Source organism: Oncorhynchus mykiss, chromosome 7 (genome assembly GCF_057628025.1).
Source record: "Oncorhynchus mykiss isolate SJ-2025 chromosome 7, ASM5762802v1, whole genome shotgun sequence".
Taxonomy (NCBI): Eukaryota; Metazoa; Chordata; class Actinopteri; order Salmoniformes; family Salmonidae; genus Oncorhynchus; species Oncorhynchus mykiss.
The window spans coordinates 41,827,971-41,853,950 of record NC_143028.1 but is presented as its reverse complement, the minus strand read 5'-3'; the positions used below and the strand labels follow the sequence as shown (position 1 = coordinate 41,853,950).

The following is a 25,980-nucleotide window of genomic DNA, read 5'->3' as shown; positions in this document are numbered from 1 at the left end:
GGAAAAGAGGGGGAGATAAGGTAACCTAACAACGACCAGCAGAGGGAGACAGGGTGAAGGGAAAGGACAGAAACAAGACACAACATGACAGTACATGACAGGATTGGTCATACCAATTGAAGTGGCCGTAATCTTGACCTTAGAAACTAAAGTGGATGGAAAGGTGACCCGTACTGGCCGGTTAAGTCACACCTTATGCAAGTATGCTTGATCTGAAAAGTCATTAGTCATTCCCTTTTCGGACACGTGTGCCCTCAAGATTTTGACAAAAAATGGTCTGGTCTGTTTACCAGGCAGTGATCATCCTAACTCTCCTCAACAGCTGCAAGACCTGGACCATCTACAGTCCCCACATCATTAGCCGCGGGAAGTAGAGGGGCTGAGTTGAGGCACTCCCCTGAAAACCCTGGATAAAAAAGAAAATAAATGTTTTTCACAAAAGTAGTGCACTGGGCCTTTAATAGTCCTTTTCTTTGTATGGTCGACTGCACCGGGGCCACTGCTCTACAAAGGGCTACAATGATTAAATAAAGACTGTAATAAAAAAGTACAGTATTAAACCATACTCAGATGGAGGACACAAGTATCAGTCAGACGTCTTGTCCCGTCCCAGGTGTACATAGTTTTTTTCGTGTATATATTTGTAAGATAAAAAAAAAATTAATTTTTTTTTTACCCCAATTTCGTGGTATCCAATTGTTTAGTAGCTACTATCTTGTCTCATCGTTACAACATCGTTACAACGTACGGGCTCGGGAGAGACGAAGGTTGAAAGTCATGCGTCCTCCAATACACAACCAAGCCGCACTGCTTCTTAACACAGCGCGCATCCAACCCGGAAGCCAGCCGCACCAATGTGTCGGGGGAAACACAGTGCACCTGGCAACCTTGGTTAGTGCGCACTGTGCCCGGCCCGCCACAGGAGTCGCTGGTACGCGATGAGACAAGGACATCCCTACCGGCCAAACCCTCCCTAACCCGGACGACGCTGGGCCAATTGTGCGTCGCCCCACGGACCTCCACGGACCTCCCGGTTACGACAGAGTCTCTGGAGGCACAGCTGGCGCTGCAGTACAGCGCCCTTAACCACTGCTCCACCCGGGAGACCCTATATTTTTTACATTTTTAATCTCAATTTCAACATAATCTCCTGCAACCCTCCTCACCCAATGTGGTATGGATCTGCTATTTTTTATAATTTAGAACCGGAACCCCCAACAGAAGCTAGCCAGCTAACTAGCTACTAGCTAGTAGTCAGTTAGCCACTGCTAGTGGTCATCACCGTTAACTCGGACATCAGCCAGCCTCAGCACGGTCAATTCCTGCCAGTCTGCACAGCGCGATATCAACCCAGAGCATATCGGACTGCTTTTTCTCTACCACATCTCCGGATTCCTACCTCAAGCTCTGAACCTTTACACCGGATCATCGCAGTTAGCTTGCTGCTATCCGAGTGGCTACTCATGTCTAACGTCTCTGTCCCGAAGCAAGCACCAGTTAGCCTGGAGCTAGCCTGGGGCTAGGCCAATCTCCCGGCTAGCCGAAGAGATCCATCAGACAATTCCTGGGCTTCAATACCTCTTTTGCCAATTGGCCTGGACCCTTTGCTGCTGATACGGAGCCCTGCCGATCCATCACGACTGGTCTGCCGACGAAACCGTTCGAGGGGGTTTCAACAGGCTCTTCCGTTGCGACGTCCCCCTGAGGCCCATCCTCTAGCCTGCTAGCCCCGGCCTGCTAGCTGTCTGAATCGCCGTGTCTCCAGCTCCCTAGCTACTCACTGGACCATATGATCACTCATATATCACACATGCCTCTCCCTAACGTCAATATGCATTGTCTATTGCTGTTTTGGTTAGTGATTATTACCTTATTTCACTGTAGAGCCTCCAGCTCTGCTCAATATGCCTTAGCTATCCCTTTTGTTCCACCCCCCACACATGCGGTGAACTCACCTGGCTTAAATAGTGCCTCTAGAGACAAAACATCTCTCATCGTCACTCAATGCCTAGGTTTACCCCCACTGTACTCATGTCCTGTTACGGACTATAGTTGATAGATATTAGACTAGCCGGACTGTTCCTCGGACTCCATATGTAGGGATTTGTACAATGCACAAACAAGGCTATTGAACTTGACATTGGTGTCCGTCTTTATTCCATTATCCAACATATCATACTGAAACACATCCTACCATACCCTTGTCTGTACATTATGCCTTGAATCTATTCTTCCGCGCCCAGAAATCTGCTCCTTTTACTCTCTGTTCCGAACGCACTAGACAGCCAGTTCTTATAGCCTTTAGCCGTACCCTTATCTTACTCCTCCTCTGTTCCTCTAGTGATGTAGAGGTTTGCCCAGGCACTGCAGCCTCCAGCACCACTCCCCTCCCCAGGCGCTCTCATTTGTTGACTTCAGTAACCGTGAAAGCCTTAGTTTCATGATGTTGACATTAGAAGCCTCCTCCCTAAGTTTGTTTTATTCACTGCTTTAGCACACTCCGTCAACCCAGATGTCCCAGCCGTGTCTGAATCCTGGCTTAGGAAGGTGACCAAAAATCCTGAAATTTCCACCCCCAACTACAACATTTTCCGACAAGATAGAACTGCCAAAGAGGGCAGAGTTGCAATCTACTGCAGAGACATCCTGCAGAGTTCTCTCATATTATCCAGGTCTGTGCCCAAATTTTTTTAGTTTCTACTTTTAAAAATCCACCTTCCCAGGAACAAGTCTCTCACCGTTACCGCTTGTTATAGACCCCCCTCAGCCCCCAGCTGTGCCCTGGACACTATATGTGTTACGTGCTGTTAATATGCTGTTAAGTGTTTAGAGTTGGCTATAACCAGTTTGTTGATGTAATTATGATACGCTTTAGGTCAGGCCCTATTGTACCCTTTTCAGATGGGATTAGTTTTACTGGGTCAGGTCGGGTAATGCAATTATGTACACGAGCACAAAAGCTCACATCTGTAATTTTAGTCCCGTCCTCTGATAATACTGTGAATCGACATCCCTGTGTTTTGAGGGAACGAGTTTGACAGGTGATTCGCTGGACGTAAGCTACATGAATGGCCGACATGTAGCCTGTCAATGTCACTAGGTGGGTGAAGGAATCAGACACAGAGAGTTCCACTGGGGTCAAGTGCTCTTTACTACGGCACACAAAATGATAAGCCCAACAATACAGGGTGCGGACATACAACGTGACAAACCCAAAAAACACAGGGTGCCAAGTTCAGAAAATAAATCCACCTCTACCTAAAATGCACACATGTAACATAAAGACAATCCCGCACAAAACAAGGGCGGGTCTACCTACTAAATATAGGGAAGCTCATAAAACCAAACAACAGAAACACAGGTGAAACTAATAAGACTAAACAAACAGACAAATGAAAAAGGGATCGTGACGGCTAGTAGGACGGTGACGACAACCGCCGAGCACCGCCCGAACAGGCAGGGGAGCCAACTTCGGCGGAAGTCGTGACAGTACCCCCACCCCCCCGACGCGCGGCTCCTGCAGCGCGCTGCCACCTGCCTCGAGGACGACCCAGAGGGCGAGGCGCCGGAGATCCGGGTCGAGGCGGTGGAAGTCTCTCAGGAGAGAAGGATCCAAAATGTCCCCCACCGGAACCCAGCATCTCTCCTCTGGACCGTACCGAATGCCCCGTACTGTGTACGCCGGGGACCCCTCGATGTCCAGAGGGGGTGGAGCGACCTCAGGCACCTCACCTTCCTGCAGGGGACCAGCCACCACCGGCCTGAGGAGAGACATATGAAACGAGGGGTTAATACTGTAATACCTAGGAAGTTGTAACCTGTAACACACCTCGTTTATTCTCCTCAGGACTTTAAATGGCCCCACACACTGCGGCCCCAGCTTCTGAAAGGGCAGGCGGTGGGGCAGGTTTCGGGTCGAGAGCCAGACCCTGTCCCCCGGTGCGAATACGGGGGCCTCACTGCGGTGCTGGTCAGCGCTCCTCTTCTGCCGTTCTCCTGCTAACCTTAGCGATTCCTGGACGGCTTTCCAGGTGTCCTTGGAGCGCTGTACCCATTCCTCTACCGCAGGAGCCTCTGTCTGGCTCTGATGCCATGGGGCCAGGACCGGCTGGTAATTGGAAGACGGCTGGAGCATTTTTCAACCCATATGGAATGACGCGGTACTCATAATGGCCAGATGTAGTACTAAATGCGTTTTTCCACTCATCTCCTCCCCGGATACGCACCAGATTATACTCACTCCTCAGGTCCAGTTTTGTGAAGAAGCGCGCCCCGTGAAATGATTCCACCGCCGTAGCGATGCGAGGTAGTGGGGCCAGGACCGGCTGGTAACCCAACACACACTCAAAAGGGGACATGTTCGTTGAGGAGTGGCGGAGGGAGTTCTGAGTGAGCTCAGCCCAAGGAACATACCTCGCCCACTCACCAGGCCGGTCCCACGCTAGCTCCCTGCGGACGTCCTCCCTGAGGCTGCATCGGAAATGGTCTATCAAGGCCCTGTCGTTCCACCATGCTCCTGCGGCCAAGGTCCTGATATCCAGGGCAAAGTCCTGCGCGCTCCTCGTCTCCTGACGCAGGTGGAACAGCCATTCACCCGCCACACGACCCTCTGGTGGGTGGTCAAATACAGCTCGGAATCTGCAGGTGAACTCAGGGTAATGATCCCTCGCCGAGTCTGGACCATTCCACACTGCTTTGGCCCACTCTAGGTCTCGTCCAGTCAGACAGGAGACAAGGGCGCTCACCTTCTCCTCTCCAGAGGGAGTAGGACGAACGGTCGCCAGGTAAAGTTCCAGTTGTAGGAGGAAACCCTGACACCCCGCCGCCATTCCTTCATACTCCCGTGGGAGCGCCAGCCGAAGAGCCCCGGAGCCGGATGCGGTAGCAGGAACAGGAGGTGCTGGAAGAGGGGGTGCTGGAGATGAGGTGGGAAGGCCACTCCTCTCCCATTGATCCATCCTCTACATCATTTGATCCATTGCAGAGTCAATCCTGTCTAGAACACTGGCATGATGGAGGACCCTTTCCATTGATGGGAGAGGAGGTGCGGCTGCTCCTGCTGATTCCATATGTTTGGTGCGGGATTCTGTCACGCGGGACTAGGTAGGTGAAGGAATCAGACGCAAAGAGTTCCACTGGGGTAAAGTGCTCGGCACACAAAATGATAAGCCCAACAATACAGGGTGCGGACATACAACGTGACAACCCAAAAAAACACAGGGTGTCAAGTTCAGAAAATAAATCCACCTCTACCTAAAATGCACACATGTAACATAAAGACAATCCCGCACAAAACAAGGGCGGGTCTACCTACTAAATATAGGGAAGCTCATTAAACCAAACAACAGAAACACAGGTGAAACTAATAAGACAAAACAAACAGACAAACGAAAAAGGGATCGGTGGCGGCTAGTAGGACGGTGACGACAACCGCCGAGCACCACCCGAACAGGCAGGGGAGCCAACTTCGGCGGAAGTTGTGACAGTCAACTATTAAAGTGAATGCTTTTGTGTATATGTTTTCTGCATATGACTTGAATATTGCCAAATGCATCAGTAAAAAATATTGAGCATATTTAATGCAACCCTTGCTGTTAATAGATTGCAATCCACATACAACTGAAATAATGGAAATTATAAATGTACTTTCTCATCCATAGACTTAACGTGTCTCAAGTGCAATGTTTATCATCTGAAGATTGGAGGGCATTTAAGGACGCACTGCAGATCACTAAAATATACTAATGATTATGATCACACTTCCTCAATTCAAATATTATGGCGACACTAGACCAAAGATGGTTTGGTATGGTTTAGAAACTTGGGAACCAAGCTCGAGTTATCACCTGTACATGTTGAAATACTGTATCTTCAAGACTATAATAAAAACCTCCAGGATTCTATCATAACTGGCCGTGGATTTAAAGGGCCGTGGATTTAAAGGATATTTTGAATGTTATATTTTGCCTTACCTCTCTTATCCTACCTCATTTGCACATGCGGTATATAGATTTTTTTCTACTGTATTATTGATTGTATGTTTGTTTATTCCATGTGTAACTCTGTGTTGTTGTATGTGTCAAACTGCTTTGCTTTATCTTGGCCAGGTCACAGTTACAAATGAGAACTTGTTCTCGAGTAGCCTAATGGTTGAATAAAGGTTAAATAAAATAAATAAAACAATTCAGCAGGGCCAAGCACTCATGGTTGCTGGGAAGAAAAGGAAAAAACAGCAGAAAAGAGCTGGTATGTCTTATGTTCTAACATTTTGTTGGGTAAATTCGTGGTTTGTAGATCACATGACAATCCTATTTTGTTACTTTGAAGTTCGCTTTTTTGTTTGTTATTCTACCGTTAGTACTGTAATTGATAGGTTGATCTGTGAGTTTATCCAATTTCCCATTTCTCACCATTTTTTTTCAGACAAAATTGCTACCGAACTCTGACAGCCTGACGACAGCAATGAACTTTGCATTTTCAGATGGATGAAAAATAAAAGATAATCTAAGACAGAGTGTTTAAAAAAATATATAATAATAATGATATCTGTTCAGTCGATATTGTTATACCATTTTCACAACATCCCCTAGTGGTAGCATGACATGCAATTCAGTCAACATTTTACAATTCAAAACTTTAGTACAGATAAAGACTTGTTGGTATATCAAAGGCAGAAATGACATTAGTAGCCATGTGAACTTGAACCTCACCGGCATATCTAAAGCGTGTGTCTGAGGTCGTGCATACGGAATATATGATCCTAATATTTTTGACCAACCTTTACTTGGCGATACTTAATTCACTCTCGATTTGGAAGGAACCTGTGTCAAACAAACTGTTTCTTACAGGTGGAACTCGGATAACTACAGAAATTACAGGCTAAGACTGGACAGAGAGAGAGGCCTATGCATTAATCTTATATTTCTCCAATGCCAAATCAGGAAGAGTGCCCACATTTTGTCTTGTCATCGTGGTCCCAGTTCCATTGATTTATTTACAAATGTCAATGTGAGTGATTCATTTTGTGCACCCAATGATTACAGTAGAACAAGCTTGAGTGACCACCTGTTAAATATTGGTGCGTGAGCAGTTTACCAATACATAAAAAGACTCCTTGATGTGCCACCACACCTTCGAGGAGTTGCCACAGGATGCAGTTAGCAAACCTCAGAGCTATGAAGGACCAGAGCTTTCCCTATTGTTGTCAGTCTTTGTGGCCTGCGGTTAGTACTGAACCTACAGAGGACTCAAATGTTGGTGAAACAAAGGGGCCAACAACCAAAAGTAAATAAGGGAAGTCTTTGGAAAACTAACTTGTGTGAGAAAACATATCAGACCAAAAAAATTGTCTACCATGTCATTATTGTACTTTTGGAATGGTTTTAGATTTATTTTCTGAACAGTATTAATCTCCTGATGGTTTTCACTCTCAATGAGCAGACCTACATGAGGGTAAATATCCAGGAAGATGTATGGAATACCTTGGTGTAAATAGTTTATCAAGTCATTCCGATTACACAGATCAGGTAAATTAAAGGTTAATTGTGAGAAACAAGTGTCGTGACTTTCATTAATCTGATGACTATTTACTTAATCCACTAACTATGTTTAATTGTTACCTTGTTTAAATGAATAATGTAAAAATGTACTCATTAGGATTTGGGGCACCAAGGAAGAGGTTGTTTAGAGTTAACATCTCCCGAATTAAACACCATAACGTGTATATATCTATTTAATCAATAAACAGTAATCTTATTAATCATTATCTCTTATCATATCATCATTCTGACCAGTCGTAACCTTCTTGGATCTGCAAAAACCCCAGCCTTGCTCATGATTCAGTACTACACCAATTGGTTTAATTATTTATTTACTAGCTAACTAAATAATAACACAGAAAAACATACACCCTTTACATGAGACAAAGGTCCCTAATTTTCCTGACAAGATACTGTGGGGCAAAACAGTATTTAGTCAGCCACCAATTGTGCAAGTTCTCCCACTTAAAAAGATGAGAGAGGCCTACAATGTGATTTTCTGGATTTTTTTTCTCATTTTGTCTGTCATAGTTGAAGTGTACCTATGATGAAAATTACAGGCCTCTCTGATCTTTTTAAGTGGGAGAACTTGCACAATTGGTGGCTGACTAAATACTTTTTTGCCCCACTGTATGTCTTGCTCCCCCGAGATTGAGAGGGGAAAAAAAAGAGAGACAGAGTAAAGGGGACACTTAACTTGGACACATTCTATAACTATTCTGCCACCCGTTTGGAATAAGAAAAAATGAATGTACAGTTGAAGTCGGAAGTTTACATACACTTAGGTTGGAGTCATTAAAACTAGTTTTTCAACCACAACCACTAATTTCATGTTAATTAAGAAACTATAGTTTTGGTAAGTCGGTTAGGACATCTACTTTGTGCATGACATAAGTCATTTTTCCAACAATTGTTTACAGGCAGCTTATTTCACTTATAATTCACTGTTCCAGTGGGTCAGATATTTACATACACTAAGTTGACTGTACCTTTAAACAGCTTGAAAACTCCAGAACATTATGTCATGGCTTTAGAAGCTTCTGATGGGCTAATTGACATCATTTGAGTCAATTTCAGGTGTGCCTGTGGATGTATTTCAAGGTCTACCTTCAAAGTCAGTGCCTCTTTGCTTAACATCATGGGGAAATCAAAAGAAATCAGCCAAGACCTCAGAAAAACATTTGTAGACCTCCACAAGTCTGATTCATCCTTGGGAGCAATTTCCAAACGCCTGAAGGTACCACATTCATCTGTACAAACATTAGTATGCAAGTATGAACACCATGGGACCGAAAAGTGCAAATCAATCCAAGAACAACAGCAAAGGACCTTGTGAAGATGCTGGAGGAAACAGGTACAAAAGTATCTATATACACAGTAAAACTAGTCCTACATCGACATAACCTGGAAGGCCGTTCAGTAAGGAAGAAGCCACTACTCCAAAACCGCCATAGAAAAGCCAGACTATGGTTTGCAACTGCTCATGGGGACAAATATGGTACTTTTTTGAGAAATGTCCTCTGGTCTGATGAAACAAAAATAGAACTGTTAGGTCATAATGACCATTGTTATGTTTGGAAGAAAAAGGGGGAGGCTTACAAGCCGAAGAACACCATCCCAACCGTGAAGCACAGGGGTGGCAGCATCATGTTGTGGGGGTGCTTTGCTGCAGGAGGGACTGGTGCACTTCACAAAATAGATGGCATCATGAGGGAGGAAAATTATGTGGATATATTGAAGCAACATCTCAAGACATCAGTCAGGAAGTTAAAGCTTGGTCGCAAATGGGTCTTCAATGTGGACAATGACCCCAAGCATACTTCTAAAGTTGTGGCAAAAAGGACAACAAAGTCAAGGTTTGGAGTGGCCATCACAAAGTCCTGACCTCAATCCTATAGAAAATGTGTGGGCAGAACTGAAAAAGCATGTGCAGGCAAGGAGGCCTACAAACCTGACTCAGTTACACCAGCTCTGTCAGGAGGAATGGGCCAAAATTCACCCAACTTATTGTGGGAAGCTTGTGGAAGGCTACCCAAAACGTTTGACCCAGTTAATCAATTTAAAGGCAATGCTACCAAGTACTGATTGAGTGTATGTAAACTTCTGACCCACTTCGAATGTGATGAAAGAAATAAAAGCTGAAATAAATAATTATCTCTGCTATTATATTGACATTTCACATTCTTAAAATAAAGTGGTGATCCTAACTGACGTAAGATAAGGAATTTGTACTAGATTTAAATGTCAGGAATTGTGAAAAACTAAGTTTAAATGTATTTGGCTAATGTATATGTAAACTTCCGACTTCAACTGTATTTACGTATGGGTGTCTTTGTCCTAAACAGAACTAGAGAGTTCACTCTTCCATTCCCTTCTGAAGCTAATTATTTGAAGATAAGCCAGCAGTGCCGATGGTTCCAGTGGGTTGATTTGAGACTCGTAGTAGGATGGGATGGTTTGAAGAGTTCAAGATATTTGACTCAGGACAGCTAACCAGCTGTACCAGTGATTGTCTGAAAGGGGAGTTTGTCCTTTCTCCCTCATTGATTATTCAGGGTTAAGGATTCAGACCACTATTGACATGAGCTGAAGCTCGTCGTCTCTCTGGTCTAAAGGAATGTGAGTTTATTTCTTCACCTTGTGTTGAGGTTCAAAGTTTCAACCATTTCAAACATGTAGCTAATGCCTCGTTTCCTGGTGTAATGTTATTTTCGTTATCAAGGCTTTTTATGCAATCTGGCCAAAGGGGACGGCTCCGTTCGCCTGACACGCTCTCCGACCTCACTCGGGCCGTGGCTACAGTTTTTATATGAAAGAGTTTCTCTTATACCTCCTATAATCACATCTGATTTGAACAAAAATACTTTCATAATTTTTCATATGCAGAACGTATTGGATGGAAACTTGATAAAGGGGATATACTTTCCAAGTTACAGTATTTCATCCATACAGTGTTTAATGACATCACAATATGAAAACCAATATTACATTATTATTATTATTTAGTTCCCCATTGACCATATCCCACATTATGTTAGAAATGTTGTTCCAGTATTCACTTCCTCCACCAAACTTTTCAGTTGGTACTATGCATTGGGGCAGGTAGAGTCCACACTCCAGTCGATGGTTGCCCTTGCGCATGTTGATCTTAGGCTTCTCTGCGGCTGCTCGGCCATGGAAACCCATTTCAATAAGTTCCTAACAGGTATTATGTATTGTGTGGCCTACCGCTTCATGGCTGAGCTGTTGTTGCTCCTAGACATTTCCACTTCACAATAACAGCACTTACAGTTGACTAGAGCAGTTCTAGCAGGGCAGAAATTTCACGAACTGACTTGTTGGAAGGGTGGCATCCTACACTATATTAAACTGATGCATTTGGCAATGTTCAACTACAATTCACTGGCACTATGAAGAATAGCTTAACCGTAGTTATTGATAACCTATTATACTTTAGTTGAATTGATATAGCCTATGCGCACGGTTCTGATCCCTCGCTATAAAAAACGCCAGTGTGTGTTTGTCGAATAGCTCAGCCTACTCATTGATAACCCCTACTTTACTTTAGTGAACTTGCTCAAGACATTGTAGGCCAAGAAATAGCTAAATGCAGCATTGCTATATAGCTTCCATCTGTTGATTACTGATGCACAGTTCTGACGTCTACCTAGCCATCACTAGCACATTAGAGGCTGCTGCCTATAGGCATAGACTAAGAATCACTGATCACTTTAAGGAATGGAACACTAGTCACTTTAATAACGTTTACATATCTGGTATTACTCATCTCATATGCACATACTGTATTCTATACTATTCTATGGTATTTTAGTCTGTTCTGCTCTGATATAGCTTGTCCTTATGTGTATATAGTCTTAATTAATTCCTACTTACATTTGTGTGTATTGGGCATATGTCGTGTAATTTGTTAGGTATTGTCGGAGCTAGAAGCATAAGCATGTCACTACACCCGCAATAACATCTGCCAATAACTTGTATGTGATCAATTCTATTTTTATTAGTGTCCGACATCCCAGGCTGTGCCCCTCCCATCTCTCTTTATTTGCTGTGAAAGATGCGAGAGCTTGTGTTTTCGAAGGAGATTACGGAAAATAGTTTAGTCGTTGCAAAAGTACTGAATCGTAGGAGTCGATTGAAGCTTGACACCGGGAAATGGGAAGAGGACTCGAGGAATCGATTGTTTTTGAAGCGACACCCCACCACGACTCGTTGCTGGCATTTTCCGCAATTGGCACATTATTAGTTAGATAAAGTATCTAGCTCGACAGAATTCGAAATTCCACGCTAAATGCAGACATGACAGGGAACACGAATTCTCCAGTTGTTATTTTGACAAACTAATTGTCAAGTTTGACAACTTCCTGCCCCCCCTCCAAAAAAACCTCCCTGCTAACGTTGGCAAATGCTGCTCACACACAGGTGCCTCATTCTGAATTATTTGAACTGAAGTAAAGGTATGTTTTTGTCTTGTTTATAAAAGTGTTGAAGTGGTAACACTGTTGTATTATAGTGGCCACACTGACCAACTTGTATTGTTTGTTGTCCAACACTTTGGAAGCGTAGCTGTTTTCTCCGTAACGTTAGCAGCTAGCTAACTAGCTAATATGTCCACACATCTTTACGTAAGTCGTCATTATTGTGTAACTTTAGCTAGCTAGCCAGCCAACGTCGTTATGGTCTAGCTATCCACTGCCTTTAATAGAAAAGGAGTAAGCAAACTGAAATGTACAGGCTTTAATCTGATTAACAGTTTGGGTGAATTCCATTTAAATTCAGTCAATGCAAGAACTTTCCAATACAGATCGTTAAATTCTTGAACTGGACTCAACATGTTGGTAAACAGCAGAGGGGAAGCGAGAGGCCCAACTCGTCGAAAAATCGGTCTCCCTCCTGTCGCCAACCAAGGAAGTTGTTTTTGTATGGAGGTCAATGAGTGTCGAATTTGGTCAACACAAAATAAATGGCTTATTTGCTACGTGAGGTTTATTTGATCGAATAAAAGTTATTTAATGTTTAAGTTGTTACGAGTGTGCTGATATAAGCAACTTTGAGGAAAAAACGTTTTTCGCAGATGGCGAGGCATATTGATGTCATGAGGATAGTAGCATAGTGTCTTCTCTCGCCCTTGAATACAGGCGGTTGACGCCAACAACCCTCATCGAATATATATATTTTTAAAGTATTACAATGAGATGTATCCACCGCGCAGCTGTGTGGACAACGTCTCCCGTTGTTAGGATGGAGAGACGTGTATCTTGTCAGTATATCCATACTCTTTAAGTTATTGGCATGGCTGTTTTGACCTTTTGCTTCTGGGGCAGTGGTATTCAAAGTCGTGGTCGCGGGGAACTTCAGAGGGGACGTAAAATATATATATATTTTTTAACAAAATTAAGAGTACAGATTATTTAACGGGACAATATACAAACGTTTTTGAGAAAGATAATTTGAAAAATAAAATGTTATTGAGTAAATGTATTTATTGGTTTCTTTGATGAACATGTAATGAATTTAAGGTTATTTGTTGATGTGTCATTAGATTTGGGGTGGAAAAAATGCTGTCCCCAGAAACACTGACTGGAAAAAAAAGGGGGTCCCCACTGAACAAGTTTGAATACCATGGCTCTGGGGACATGTATCTGCAGCCAAAAGAGGTTGACGGAAGTAAGGCCCATAGGTTAAGTCATTGGTCAGGAAGAACTAGAGTAAGCGAACTAACCATATGAGACCCTGCACCAATGACTGCATTACCTACACAGAGGGGTAGTAATACCACAAAGCAGGATAAATGAAAGGAGCCCAGCAAGTGAGAATGTTGAACAAAATCCCATTTCAATTTATTCTGCTGGTTCATCTGGGTGTTGGAAATATAATCTTGTTCAGTAGTCTGACTTCCAGAGCTTGCTATCTGAGGATGAGGTAGACCTATACAGCCAAGCCATATAAAAGCCAGAGCAAATTGTACATGTATATATTCTTACCTCTCTCTTCCCTCTCCTGTTTGAATGGAGGCATACAACTCAACTGAGCCATGTCGTCGCGTGTGCTGCTTCGGCAGCAGCTGATGCGGGAACAAGCCCAGGAACAAGAGAGACGGGAGGCCCAGCAGCAGAACTCTGTGGCTCAGCTCAGGGCAACTGACTCCACCCCTGCCATCTATGTCACTCTGCCCCCAATGGCTGCTCGCCAGCCACCCGCACAGGTGCCCGTGGAGGTGTTGAAGGTGAGACTCCACTTCAAATGGGTTCTCTCCAGGGAACTACACATGCATGGCATGCCACATCATGAAATGGTAGCTTATAACCTCCATATTAAATTGGCATGTTACAAGTTGCCTTCTTAGTTGGCTGTTTGACTGACATGTTTTTTTTTATCTGTTAGGTGCAGAGCCATCTGGAGAACCCCACCAAGTATCACATCCAGCAGTCTCAGAGGCAGCAGGTGAAGGAGTATCTCTCCACCACCCTCGGCAATAAGGTGGCACCTCAAATCCTAGGTGTATCTCCCTTGCCACTGTCTAGCTCTGCCCCTGAGATGACTCCCACAGCCCTCAGTGCTCCAAACAGCCCAATGGCTTTACTCAATCTGGGATCCAAGAAAGAGGAGGTATGTGGTATGACTGAAGACCGCATTACACTGCAATACACCACTCACATTGGCTTGATGTCTTAAGTGGGATGGTATCATGCTACTGTTTGTATGGACCTACTGCCTTTTGCGGCAGGCATCAAATTAGTTACAAATCTGAACTCCCACAATTTATAGACGTTTTGTTTAGTCTAAGTGGAATAAAGCTATGCGAAGTCCATGGATAAAGCTCACAATTGAACGGCTTCTCATTGTCTCAGACATATTTTCAATGAAAGTTTGTGTTGAAGGCCTAACCTACTGATCACGTAATTACTTTTTTTGTTTGTGTTGTAATGCCTCTTGTCATGTTGCCATTGTTGGCTTAGTTGCACAGTCTGCTGTTAAATACTACACTGGCAGCTTAATGATATCTGCATCTCTCATAGACACATGCCTTTTCTTTTGAAATCATTCTTCATTAGGGCAAGATAATTACTTACTTTGTGTCATTGTACCTTCCATACAGTGGGGCAAAAAAAGTATTTAGTCAGCCAGTGCATGTTCTCCCACTTAAAAAGATGAGCGAGGCCTGTAATTTTCATCATAGGTACACTTCAACTATGACAGACAAAATGAGAAAAAGAAATCCAGAAAATCACATTGTAGGATTTTTTATGAATTTATTTGCAAATTATGGTGGAAAATAAGTATTTGGTCACCTACAAACAAGCAAGATTTCTGGCTCTCACAGACCTTCTTTAAGAGGCTCCTCTGTCCTCCACTCGTTACCTGTATTAATGGCACCTGTTTGAACTTGTTATCAGTATAAAAGACACCTGTCCACAACCTCAAACAGTCACACTCCAAACTCCACTATGGCCAAGACCAAAGAGCTGTCAAAGGACACCAGAAACAAAATTGTAGACCTGCACCTGGCTGGGAAGACTGAATCTGCAATAGGTAAGCAGCTTGGTTTGAAGAAATCAACTGTGGGAGCAATTATTAGGAAACGGAAGACATACAAGACCACTGATAATCTCCCTCGATCTGGGGCTCCACGCAACTCCATCTCACCCCGTGGGGTCAAAATGATCACAAGAACGGTGAGCAAAAATCCCAGAACCACATTCACCTAGTGAATGACCTGCAGAGAGCTGGGACCAAAGTAACAAAGCCTACCATCAGTAACACACTACACCGCCAGGGACTCAAATCCTGCAGTGCCAGGCGTGTCCCCCTGCTTAAGCCAGTACATGTCCAGGCCCGTCTGAAGTTTGCTAGAGAGCATTTGGATGATCCAGAAGAAGATTGGGAGAATGTCATATGGTCAGATGACACCAAAATATAACTTTTTGGTAAAAACTAAACTCGTTGTGTTTGGAGGACAAAGAATGCTGAGTTACATCCAAAGAACACCATACCTACTGTGAAGCATGGGGGTGGAAGCATCATGCTTTGGGGCTGTTTTTCTGCAAAGGGACCAGGACGACTGATCCGTGTAAAGAAAATAATGAATGGGGCCATGTATCGTGAGATTTTGAGTGAAAACCTCCTTCCATCAGCAAGGGCATTGAAGATGAAACGTGGCTTGGTCTTTCAGCATGACAATGATCCCAAACACACCGCCCGGGCAACGAAGGAGTGGCTTCGTAAGAAGCATTTCAAGGTCCTGGAGTGGCCTAGCCAGTCTCCAGATCTCAACCCCATAGAAAATCTTTGGAGGGAGTTGAAAGTCTGTGTTGCCCAGCAACAGCCCCAAAACATCACTGCTCTAGAGGAGATCTGCATGGAGGAATGGGCCAAAATACCAGCAACAGTGTGTGAAAACCTTGTGAAGACTTACAGAAAACGTTTGACCTCTGTCATTGCCAACAAAGGGTATATAACAAAGTATTGAGATAAACTTTTGTTATTGACCAAATACTTATTTTCCACCATAATTTGCAATAAATTCATAAAAAATCCTACGATGTGATTTTCTGGATTTTTTTTCTCATTTTGTCTGTCATAGTTGAAGTGTACCTATGATGAAAATTACAGGCCTCTCTCATCCTTTTAAGTGGGAGAACTTGCACAATTGGTGGCTGACCAAATGCTTTTTTGCCCCACTGTGTGTGTGTGTGTGTGTGTGTGTGTATATATATATATATATATTTACACATTTCAAGTAAGTAATGTAATACAGTTAAATTCAAGCTGTCCTTTAACTTTCCACATTAAAAAATATATATTTTATTAGCTGTTCTATTATGTCTGTGTGTCTTTCCAGATAGATGGCGTAATTGACGACATCATCAGCCTTGAATCAAGTTTCAATGATGACTTCATGACGTTAATTGACTTGGGTCTACAGCTGCCTAGTACAGTATGTGGAAATGTGTATTTGTCAATTGCAATTGGGCTAATATGAAAACACAAGTATGGACAAATGTGTGGATCTGTCAAATTAGTGACAATTATGCAGTGAAATTCAATTAACAACTAGCCTATCATTTTTGGAATTATCTTGCTATATCTGTTTTGTCTTGGTTGAATTTCTCAAACTGGAATTCAGTGGTGCTGTAGGAGTAAACATACTCTTCTGGCACTTAACTAAGACTCGTCAGGCCAGTGTTGTCTGGGTGGGGTAGCAACCAGGGGAAACGGGAGAGGAGGACAAATCATGCAGGGCATGGCAGTATGTGAAGTTGGAATGGTGGACAATTCAGAGGGTGCTCAAAATACGTTGAGTTGAATTGAGTTGTTAGATGGAAAGAGATTGAAGAGATTACTTCCCGCATCAGAAAATTGGGATTTGGGTTTTGCTCCAGGAGCATGAAAAGAAAGAACATTGAGGTAAATCAATCGGGTTGTTTGCAGCACATGGCAGAGTGGCCTTGTTAAAACTTCTTCAGGATTAGTTGGTCCCCTGTAGAACGGTTGAGCTAGGCTAAAGCAATTAGCATGCGGTTGGTTGTAAGTAACAAGAACATTTCCCAGGACATAGACATATCTGATATTGGCAGAAAGCTTAACTTCTTGTTAATCTAACGGCACTGTGCAATTTACAGTAGCTATTACAGTGAAATAATACAATGCTATTGTTTTAGGAGAGTGCACTGTTTTGAACATGAAAAGTTATTAACCTCTAGCACTTAGCCATCCCGGATCCGGGAGCGTGAATACAGACTCAAGCTCATTACCATAACGCAATGTTAACTATTCATGAAAATCGCAAATGAAATGAAATAAATATGCCATCTCTCAAGCTTAGCCTTTTGTAAACAACACTGTCATCTCAGATTTTCAAAATATGCTTCTCAACCATAGGAAAACAATCATTTGTGTAACAGTAGCTAGCTAGCGTAGCATTTAGCGTTAGCATTAGCGTTAGCATCCAGCAGGCAACATTTCAACAAAAAACAAGAAAAGCCTTCAAATAAAATAATTTACCTTTGAAGAACTTCGGATGTTTTCAATGAGGAGACTCTCAGTTAGATAGCAAATGCTCAGTTTTTCCAAAAAGATTCTTTGTGTATTAGAAATAGCTCCGTTTTGTACATCACATTTGGCTACCAAAAAAACCCGAAAATTCAGTCCTCAAAACGTGAACTTTTTTCCAAATTAACTCCATAATATCGACTGAAAACATGGCAAACGTTGTTTAGAATCAATCCTCAAGGTGTTTTTCACATATCTCTTTGATGATATATCATACGTGGTTTCCTGGTTTCTCCTCTCTATCAAATGGAAAAATACTTGCACCTGGCGTTGCGCACCAATTTCGACGCAGGACACCAGGCGGACACTTGGAAAATGTAGTCTCTTATGGTCAATCTTCCAATGATATGCCTACAAATACGTCACAATGCTGCCGACATCTTGGGGGAACGACAGAAGGTCTAAGCTTATTCCTGTCGCATTCACAGCCATATAAGGAGACATTAGAAAACAGAGCTTCAGAAATTCTGCTCATTTCCTGTTTGACGTTTCATCTTGGTTTCGCCTGTAGAATGAGTTCTGGGGCACTCACAGACAATATTTTTGCAGATTCTGAAACTTCAGAGTGTTTTCTTTCCAAAACTGTCAATAATATGCATAGTCGAGCATCTTTTCGTGACAAAATATTGCGCTTAAAACGGGAACGTTTTTTATCCAATAATGAAATAGCGCCCCCATAGACTCAACTGGTTAATAAACAAATTAGGCACATTTGGGCAGTCTTGATACACCATTTTAAAGAGAAATGCAATGGTTCCTTGGATCAGTCTAATAGTTTGCACATGCACTGCTGCCATCTAGTGGCCAAAATATAAATTGCACCTGTGCTGGAATAATACATCTTTTTTTTTTTTTTTTTGTATTATCTTTTACCAGATCTAATGTGCATATTCTCCTACATTCCTTTCACATTTCCACAAACTTCAAAGTGTTTCCTTTCAAATGGTACCTAGAATATGCATATCCTTGCTTCATGGCCAGCGCTACAGGCAGTTAGATTTAGCTATGCCATTTTAGGTGAACAAAAAAAAAGGGGGGGGGGAATAGACATTTAGCAATATTTCTCAAATTTATAAGGATTTATAGCCTACCGCAACACATGTCAGATTTGTTTCAAATGCGCTAATGCTTTTGGATAACTTTTCCATTAATTGAAGGTTCAACAAGGTATTAGGCTTATAATAAATTGCGATGACTTGCTTGAAATTATATTCCATATAAACCAGCCAACCTGTCGTATGGTAATTTAGTATCCTTGTGTACAATCATTGAAGGTCAAATATAATACAGTACTACAATGTAGCTTATCTTAAAAATGTTCTACTTCTACCAGGATAGATATACAAATTTGAGTTATTGGAAATATAGGATAACAATAACAATAATAACAAAGGGTCAAGTCAAAAATGACAAGTAATAAGAGAGATAGTATGCATAGTAATAATGGACTGTATTACACTGCATTTACAAATATAAAGTGGGTAGTGACTTGGATCACACAGTGGAATAAATAGTATATAGGTAGCCTAGCGGTGAAGAGTGTTGGTCCAGTGACCGAAAGGTCGCTGGTTTGGATTTCCAAGCTGACTAAGGGAAAAATCTGTCTGTGCAAGGCAGTTACCCAGAGCAACTTACAGGAGCAATTATGGTTAAGAGCATCTGCTAATTGTCTAAAATGTAACAATAGAACGGCAGCGTTGAGTGTGTGCTTGTGTGTGTTTGTGTGGGTAGTCAGTGCAAATAGTTTCTAAGATGCAGGTCTCTGTAGGGAGACCACTAGAGTTAAATGTTCAGCAGTCTCGGAGCCTGCTCCTGTACTCCCTGTACTCGACTGTGTGGCCACGCACGACTCCAACACCATCATAAAGTTTGCAGACGACACAATGGTGGTGGGCCTGATCGCCGACGGCTATGACACAGCCTGTTTTGAAAGTTATGACAGTTAAATGAGTATTCTGATACATGTAGAACAAGAAAACGTATGACAATAGAAAATATATTGAGTTTAATTTTTATGTTTCATTAGTTTCTCCTGGAAGCTTGTCCAGGTTGTCAGTGTTAAACTTTGTTTGCTTTGATGTTAATGCAGTGGTTTCCCTTGCCTCTTACAGCTCCCTGGGAACCTCCTGGATGTATACCATAGTCCTGGAATGGCAGCACCTACCCTCACTGTCAGCAACTCCTGCCCTGCGGATCTGACCAATATTAAAAGGGAATACCCTGGTATGGCCTTGTTCCTTTCCCTGTACTAGGTCCATGATCCTCACTGTCCAGTTCCTCCATATTTTATATAGCTCTGGAGATAAGAATGTTTTTTGGGGGGATTATAAACTTCTTATGTTATGTCCTATGTAACTTTCCATTTTGTTAAATTGTAAATTGTTAGAATGGATTTTTTAGATTGCACAGCAGCACCTCTAAAGTATATGTTATGTTCAATATGCAGATACCAAAGCGCTGGTGAAAGAGAGACAGAAGAAGGACAACCATAACCTCAGTGAGTCATACCTTTTTTATTTTTACTCACTTCTGTATTGTTCTTTACCCTCTATGATGCTAGACAGCTCTTGTTCCTCTTGGAGTGGCAGTGAGTTTCATTTCTTAATCTCTTTCCCCATTGTTTCTCTTGACAGTTGAGAGGAGGCGGAGGTTTAACATCAATGACCGCATAACGGAGCTTGGGGCCATAATACCCAAGTCAAGTGATCCGTGAGTTTGTCGTTATTGTTCTCTTATTCAGGACATTTACTTTGGATGACTTGATCAGTGGTGGTATTGACACAAATAAATCTCAATCAAATTTTACATTTTGGGAATGAAAAGCAATATAAAAAAATGATTGATGCAATGCATATCCAACCCGGAAGCCAGCCGCACCAATGTGTCGGAGGAAACACTGTACACCTGGCGACCTGGTCAGCGTGCACTGCGCCCGGTCTGCCACAGGAGTCGCTAGTGCGCGATGAGACAAGGATAAACCGGCCAAACCCTCCCTAACCCGGACGACGCTGGGCCAATTGTGCGTCGCCCCATGGACCTCCCAGTCGCAGCCCGCGGCGACAGAGCCTGGGCTCGAACCCAGAGTCTCTGGTGGCACAGCTAGCACTGTGCCTTAGACCACTGTGCCACCCGGGAGACCACTGAAAAGCAATATTCAATTTGTATCAGATTTGATATTCCTCTCTAACAACCCTCTCTCTTTTTCTCATGGCTGTAGGGAGATGCGCTGGAATAAGGGCACCATTCTGAAGGCCTCGGTGGACTACATCAGGAAGCTGCAGAAGGAGCAGCAGAGAGCCAAGGAGGTAGAGATGCGTCAGAAGAAGCTGGAACATGCTAACCACAGCTTGATGCTGCGCATCCAGGTCAGTTATTGGACATACAGTGCCTTCAGAAAGTATTCACACCTCTTGACTTTTTACACATTTTGTTGTTACAGCCTGAATTTTAAATGGATTACATTTAGATTTTGTTTGTCACTGGCCTACACACAATACCCCATAATGTCAAAGTGAAATTATGTTTTTCAAAATTAACTAATTAATTAAAAATGAAAAGCTGAAATGTCTTGAGTCAATAATTATTCAACCCCTTTGTTATGGCAACAAATTAGCTAAACAAGTCACATAATAAGTTGCATGGACTCACTCTGTGCAATAATAGTGTTTGACATGATTTCTGAATGACTACCTCATCTCTGTACCCTACACATACAATTATCTGTAAGGTCCCTCAGTCGAGCAATGTATTTCAAACACAAAGACCAGGGAGGTTTTCCAATGCCTCAAGTAGGGCACCTATTGGTGGATGGGTAAAAATAAAAAAGCAGACATTGATTATCCCTTTTAGCATGGTGAAGTTATTAATTACACTTTGGATGGTGTATCACTACACCCAGTCACTACAAAGATACAGATGTCCTTCCTAACTCAGTTGCTGGAGAGGGAGGAAATCGCTCAGGATTTTCACCATGAAGCCAATGGTGACTTTAAAACCATTACAGAGTTTAATGGCTGTGATAGAACTGAGGATGGATCAACAACGTTGTTACTCCACAATACTAACCTAATTGACAGAGTGAAAAGAAGATTAAAAATGTACAGAATAAAAATATTCCAAAACAAGCATCCTGTTTGCATTAAGGCTCTAAAATAAATTAACTATGTCCTGAATATAAAGCGTTATGTTTGGGGCAAATCCAACACAATAAATCACGTAGAACCACTCTTCATATTTTCAAGCATGGTGGTGGCAGCATCGTGTTATGGGTATGCTTGTCATCGGCAAGGAAGTTTGTTAGAATAAGAAGAAATGGAATAAAGCTAAGCACAGGCAAAATCCTAGAGGAAAACCTGGTTCAGTCTGCTTTCCAACAGACACTGGGAGACATTCACCAAATCTACACTGGAGTTGCTTACCAAGACAACATTGAATGTTCCTGAGTGGCCTATTTACAGTTTTGACTAAAAGCGGCTTGAAAATCTATGGCATGACTTGAAAATAGCTGTTAAGCAGCAATGATCAACAACCAACTTGACAGAGCTTAAAGAATTTTAAAAAGGATAATTGGCAAATATTGCGCAATCCAGTTGTGCAAAGCTCTTAGACTTACCCAGAAAGACTCACATCTGTAATCACTGCCAAAGGTGATTCTTTAAAAAAATATTTTAATCACACTTTTTTCAATCCACACCATACACAAAAATGGATCTCTCCTACAGACTGTGAGTCAAGTGGCCTTGGCTTGCCATATAAAGCAGGCAGACAGGCATCAAGCATTCAGTTGCTGTTCGATTGATTGTTAGAATGGGCAAAACTAGTGATCTAAGCGACTTTGAGCGTGGTAACCAAGAATGGTGCGACAAACAAAAAAACATCCAGTCAGCGGCAGTCCTGTGGGAGAAAACATTGTTGATGTGAGAGGTTGGAGAACAATGACAAGAATCATGCAAGCCAACAGGTGTGCCACAAACAGACAAAATAACGGTGCAGTATAACAGTGGTGTGCAGAACGCATCTTGGAACGCACAACTCGTTGATCGTTGTCACGGATGGGCTATTGCAGCAGACGACCACACCGGGTTTCACTCCTATCAGCTAAAAACAACAAGCTGCTCCAGTGGGCATGCGATCACCAACACTGGACAATTGAGGAGTGGAAAACATTTTCTGGTCCGACAAATCCCGGTTCGTGTTGCGTCATGCTGATAGTCAGGATTTGGCCTCAACAGTATGAGTCCATGGACCCATCCTGCCTGGGGTCAACTGGACAGGCTTGTGGTGGTGGTGTACTGGTGTGGGGAATGTTTTTCTGGCACACTTCAGGTCCCTTGATTGAATGTCATGCCCTGAAGAATTCAGGCTGTTCTGGAGGCAAAGGGTCCAACTTGGTACTAGATGGGTGTACCTAATAAACTGGTCACTGAGTTTATATATTTTATTTATAATATTTTAATTTTTACACATGTAAAAATGTTTCTTCCACTTTGACAGAGTATTTTGTAGATCGTTGGCAAAATAATTGAATTAAATCCAACTTTGTAACAACAAAATATGGAAAAAGTCAAAAGGGGTGTGAATACTTTCTGAAGTTACTATAGTTATCATGAATATAAGAAGAAATAAATCTAGAAATGTTATCATACAATATATTTAGAGATTATTATTTGTTGTTCTTATGTGAAGGAGTTGGAGATGCAGGCTCAGCTCCATGGCCTCTCCAGTCCGATGTCCCATGGCCTGAGTTCAGACCCCTCCCTCCTTCAGCAGCAGCACCTTCAGCAGGGAGACCATAAACTGGGGCCCAGCGCTGGAGAGGCCTGCTCCCAAACCTTTCTCAGCCTGGGGGCAGCAGCCATGGCACAGCCTGTCCTTACATCCTCCCCACCTTCCTCTGACTCCCCTGTGGTTGTGACCATAAGCAGCCCCCTGGACCTGGGCAGTGTAAGCTTCACTGAGCTGGATGACCCCTCTAATGCTGGGCTGTACCTAGACGTGGGGCTGGGGGACATCATCATGGACGAGGGGTACACACTGTCCCCAGAGAGGGTGGACCCACTGTTTTTCGTGTCACCAGGTGCCTCAAAGACCAGCAGTCGTGGGAGCAGCTTCAGTATGGAGGAGGACGTGTAGCAGGGACATACTGGGGTCAAACTGGTAGAGCGAGACCAGGGAGTTGGGTAATGAGAGGGTTGGGGAAAGGAGGAGGAGCACTGGAAAATAAGAGCTAGAACACTGCATATGGCACTGGACTCTGCTTTAAAACAAACAGCCAACGGTTTCACAAAAAATGACTTTGATCTGAATCATGCATTAGTCCAAAGTAAATGGCTATCCTTTCCTCCCTTACCAAGTTAATATTGGTCCCTGAATTTAGAACCCCCCCCCCCCCTTTTTTCAGCACACCATCAATGATAAATGCAATCATTTTCAAATGGAACATAGTAAAATTAGGTTATGGACATTTGATCTTTTTTAAACTTTTTCTTGCAAGCCTCAACTCAACCAAGATTTCCCTGCACAGACATTAAAGAGGAAATAGAGTGGTGGTTTAGTTAAGTACAGTATATTATTGCTTCATTGTAGAGTATATACTTTGTGCACTTTAACTTTTGTGGGAAGGTTCTTGTCTATTTAGTGAAATTGGCATGAACTACATAACAGGTGCTTTATTGAATTTAGGTATTTTTTTAACAGAGTTGAAAATCAGGATTTCTATAGCTTAAAGTACACAAGTGAATGCATTTTACAGATCTCATGTTTGTCTAACAAAAATGTACCAAAGGGATATTTTATTAAATATATAAGGCACATAGTTTGTGATGTAAAAAAATGATTTGATAACCTCTAAAAACCAAAAAATATATATTTACTGTATCTTACATTTCTAAAATATTTGTGGACTTTCAAAACATGTTTGTTGCACCTTTTCCTGTTGTCTATGCATTTTTTAAAAGCTTTTGTCTGTTGAATGGCTATACAGCCGGTATGTAACTGAACTTACAATGAACAAAATAAATATACAAGAAAAGCAAAAGCTGCTGCAGCTAGTCAGACAACGCAGGCCACCTTTCACAGAATGATCATAGATTTAAGTCTTTATACGGGTGCATTATATATATATATATATATATATATATATTATAGTCAATGGAAGTATAGCTTTAACGTTTGGCACTAATCTCTGAAACACTGCGTGTTGTGTGTGTTGCAGAAACGTACTGGGCTATGCAGTATATTTCTTAGATGATCATATGGTAATTTGTGATGATAATACTAATATGATTATGTTGACTAAGATTTCTATAGCGATTTTCCAAGGCCTTGTCACATAGACTTCTAGCTCTAGACATACAGTTACCTTTTTCTGAGTCATCTAATCTGAAAATGTGTAACATTCCACATGTTTTTCCAAGAGACTGACATCTGTGCATGGTTAGTGTGTATTACTCCTCTAGGTCTCAGTCTCAGTCTTTCTTTCATTTGTATTGACAAGCTTTTCAAAGAAAAGTACGTTCATTAGCAGTATATGTTAGGGGTCTGTTTACACGTCTGGAACTCTGTTTTTCTATGTATTGTCAATTGATGCTTCCCAGATGCTGTTGAAACATTTGTGCCTTTCCTCCATGTCAAGGAAGATGGATGCAGAGTCTACTCTCCTAACAGGCTTTTATTTTAAAAAACACAAAAAGAGAAATGTTTGACACGTGAACTCAAAAAACAATGCAATATGTTTGATTATCTGAATGTTTTTAAAAAAAATGCAGTTTAGTGTTACTTGAACTGCGGCTGTGGTTTGATATGAGATCCTCTATTTTGAATCATTTCGAAAAATATATATTGCTGTTCTGATTTTCACTTATGGTTCTGCGTTTACTGGAACAGAAACCTTTAACAGCTTTAAAGGGAATATATTGTTGGCCACTTTTAATTATATTTGAAAGTGTATTGAATTACTTGCTTTTTCTATACTCAGCAATATTAAGCAATCTTTCACTCTTTACTGTTTTCTGGTATGTTTTATTTTAACCAAAATAAAAATTTAGAAAACCTTCAAATTTCAATTCCATGCTTTGTCTTGTTGATCATGATATTTCACAATGGACAAAGTAAAGGGTTTTCAGAGTGCAATGTGTCTCAATGGTTGGGCTTAATTGTTCCAAACACCCTTTCCTTGCACAGTAGAGAAAATAAAGTCTATATACCGTGTGTGCAAAAGGCATGAGGAGGTAGGCAATAAATAGGCCATAGGAGCGAATAATTACAATTTCACAGATTAACATTGGAGTGATAAATGAGCAGATTATGATGTGCAAGTAGAGATACTGGTGTGCAAAAGAGCAGAAAAGTAAATAAAATAAAAACAGTATGG

General features: G+C 42.1%; 1 protein-coding gene across 2 annotated transcripts; it reads left to right on the top strand.

Annotated features, from left to right (window-relative positions):
- Window positions 1-11,599: 11,599 nt before the first annotated feature.
- On the top strand, window positions 11,600-25,666 carry LOC110527898 (transcription factor E3). 2 transcript variants are annotated; one of them, XM_021609496.3, is made up of 9 exons: window positions 11,600-12,013; window positions 13,571-13,782; window positions 13,941-14,165; window positions 16,399-16,494; window positions 19,721-19,832; window positions 20,056-20,106; window positions 20,243-20,318; window positions 20,827-20,974; window positions 23,295-25,666. In XM_021609496.3, the coding sequence occupies exons 2-9, from the start codon at window positions 13,591-13,593 to the stop codon at window positions 23,739-23,741; spliced, it is 1,347 nt and encodes a 448-aa protein (XP_021465171.2). In that variant the 5' UTR covers window positions 11,600-12,013; window positions 13,571-13,590; the 3' UTR covers window positions 23,742-25,666. The 2 variants fall into 2 exon arrangements, with proteins under 2 accessions (XP_021465171.2, XP_021465172.2); XM_021609497.3 differs by lacking the exon at window positions 11,600-12,013 and adding an exon at window positions 13,097-13,223.
- The last annotated feature ends 314 nt before the right edge of the window (window positions 25,667-25,980 follow it).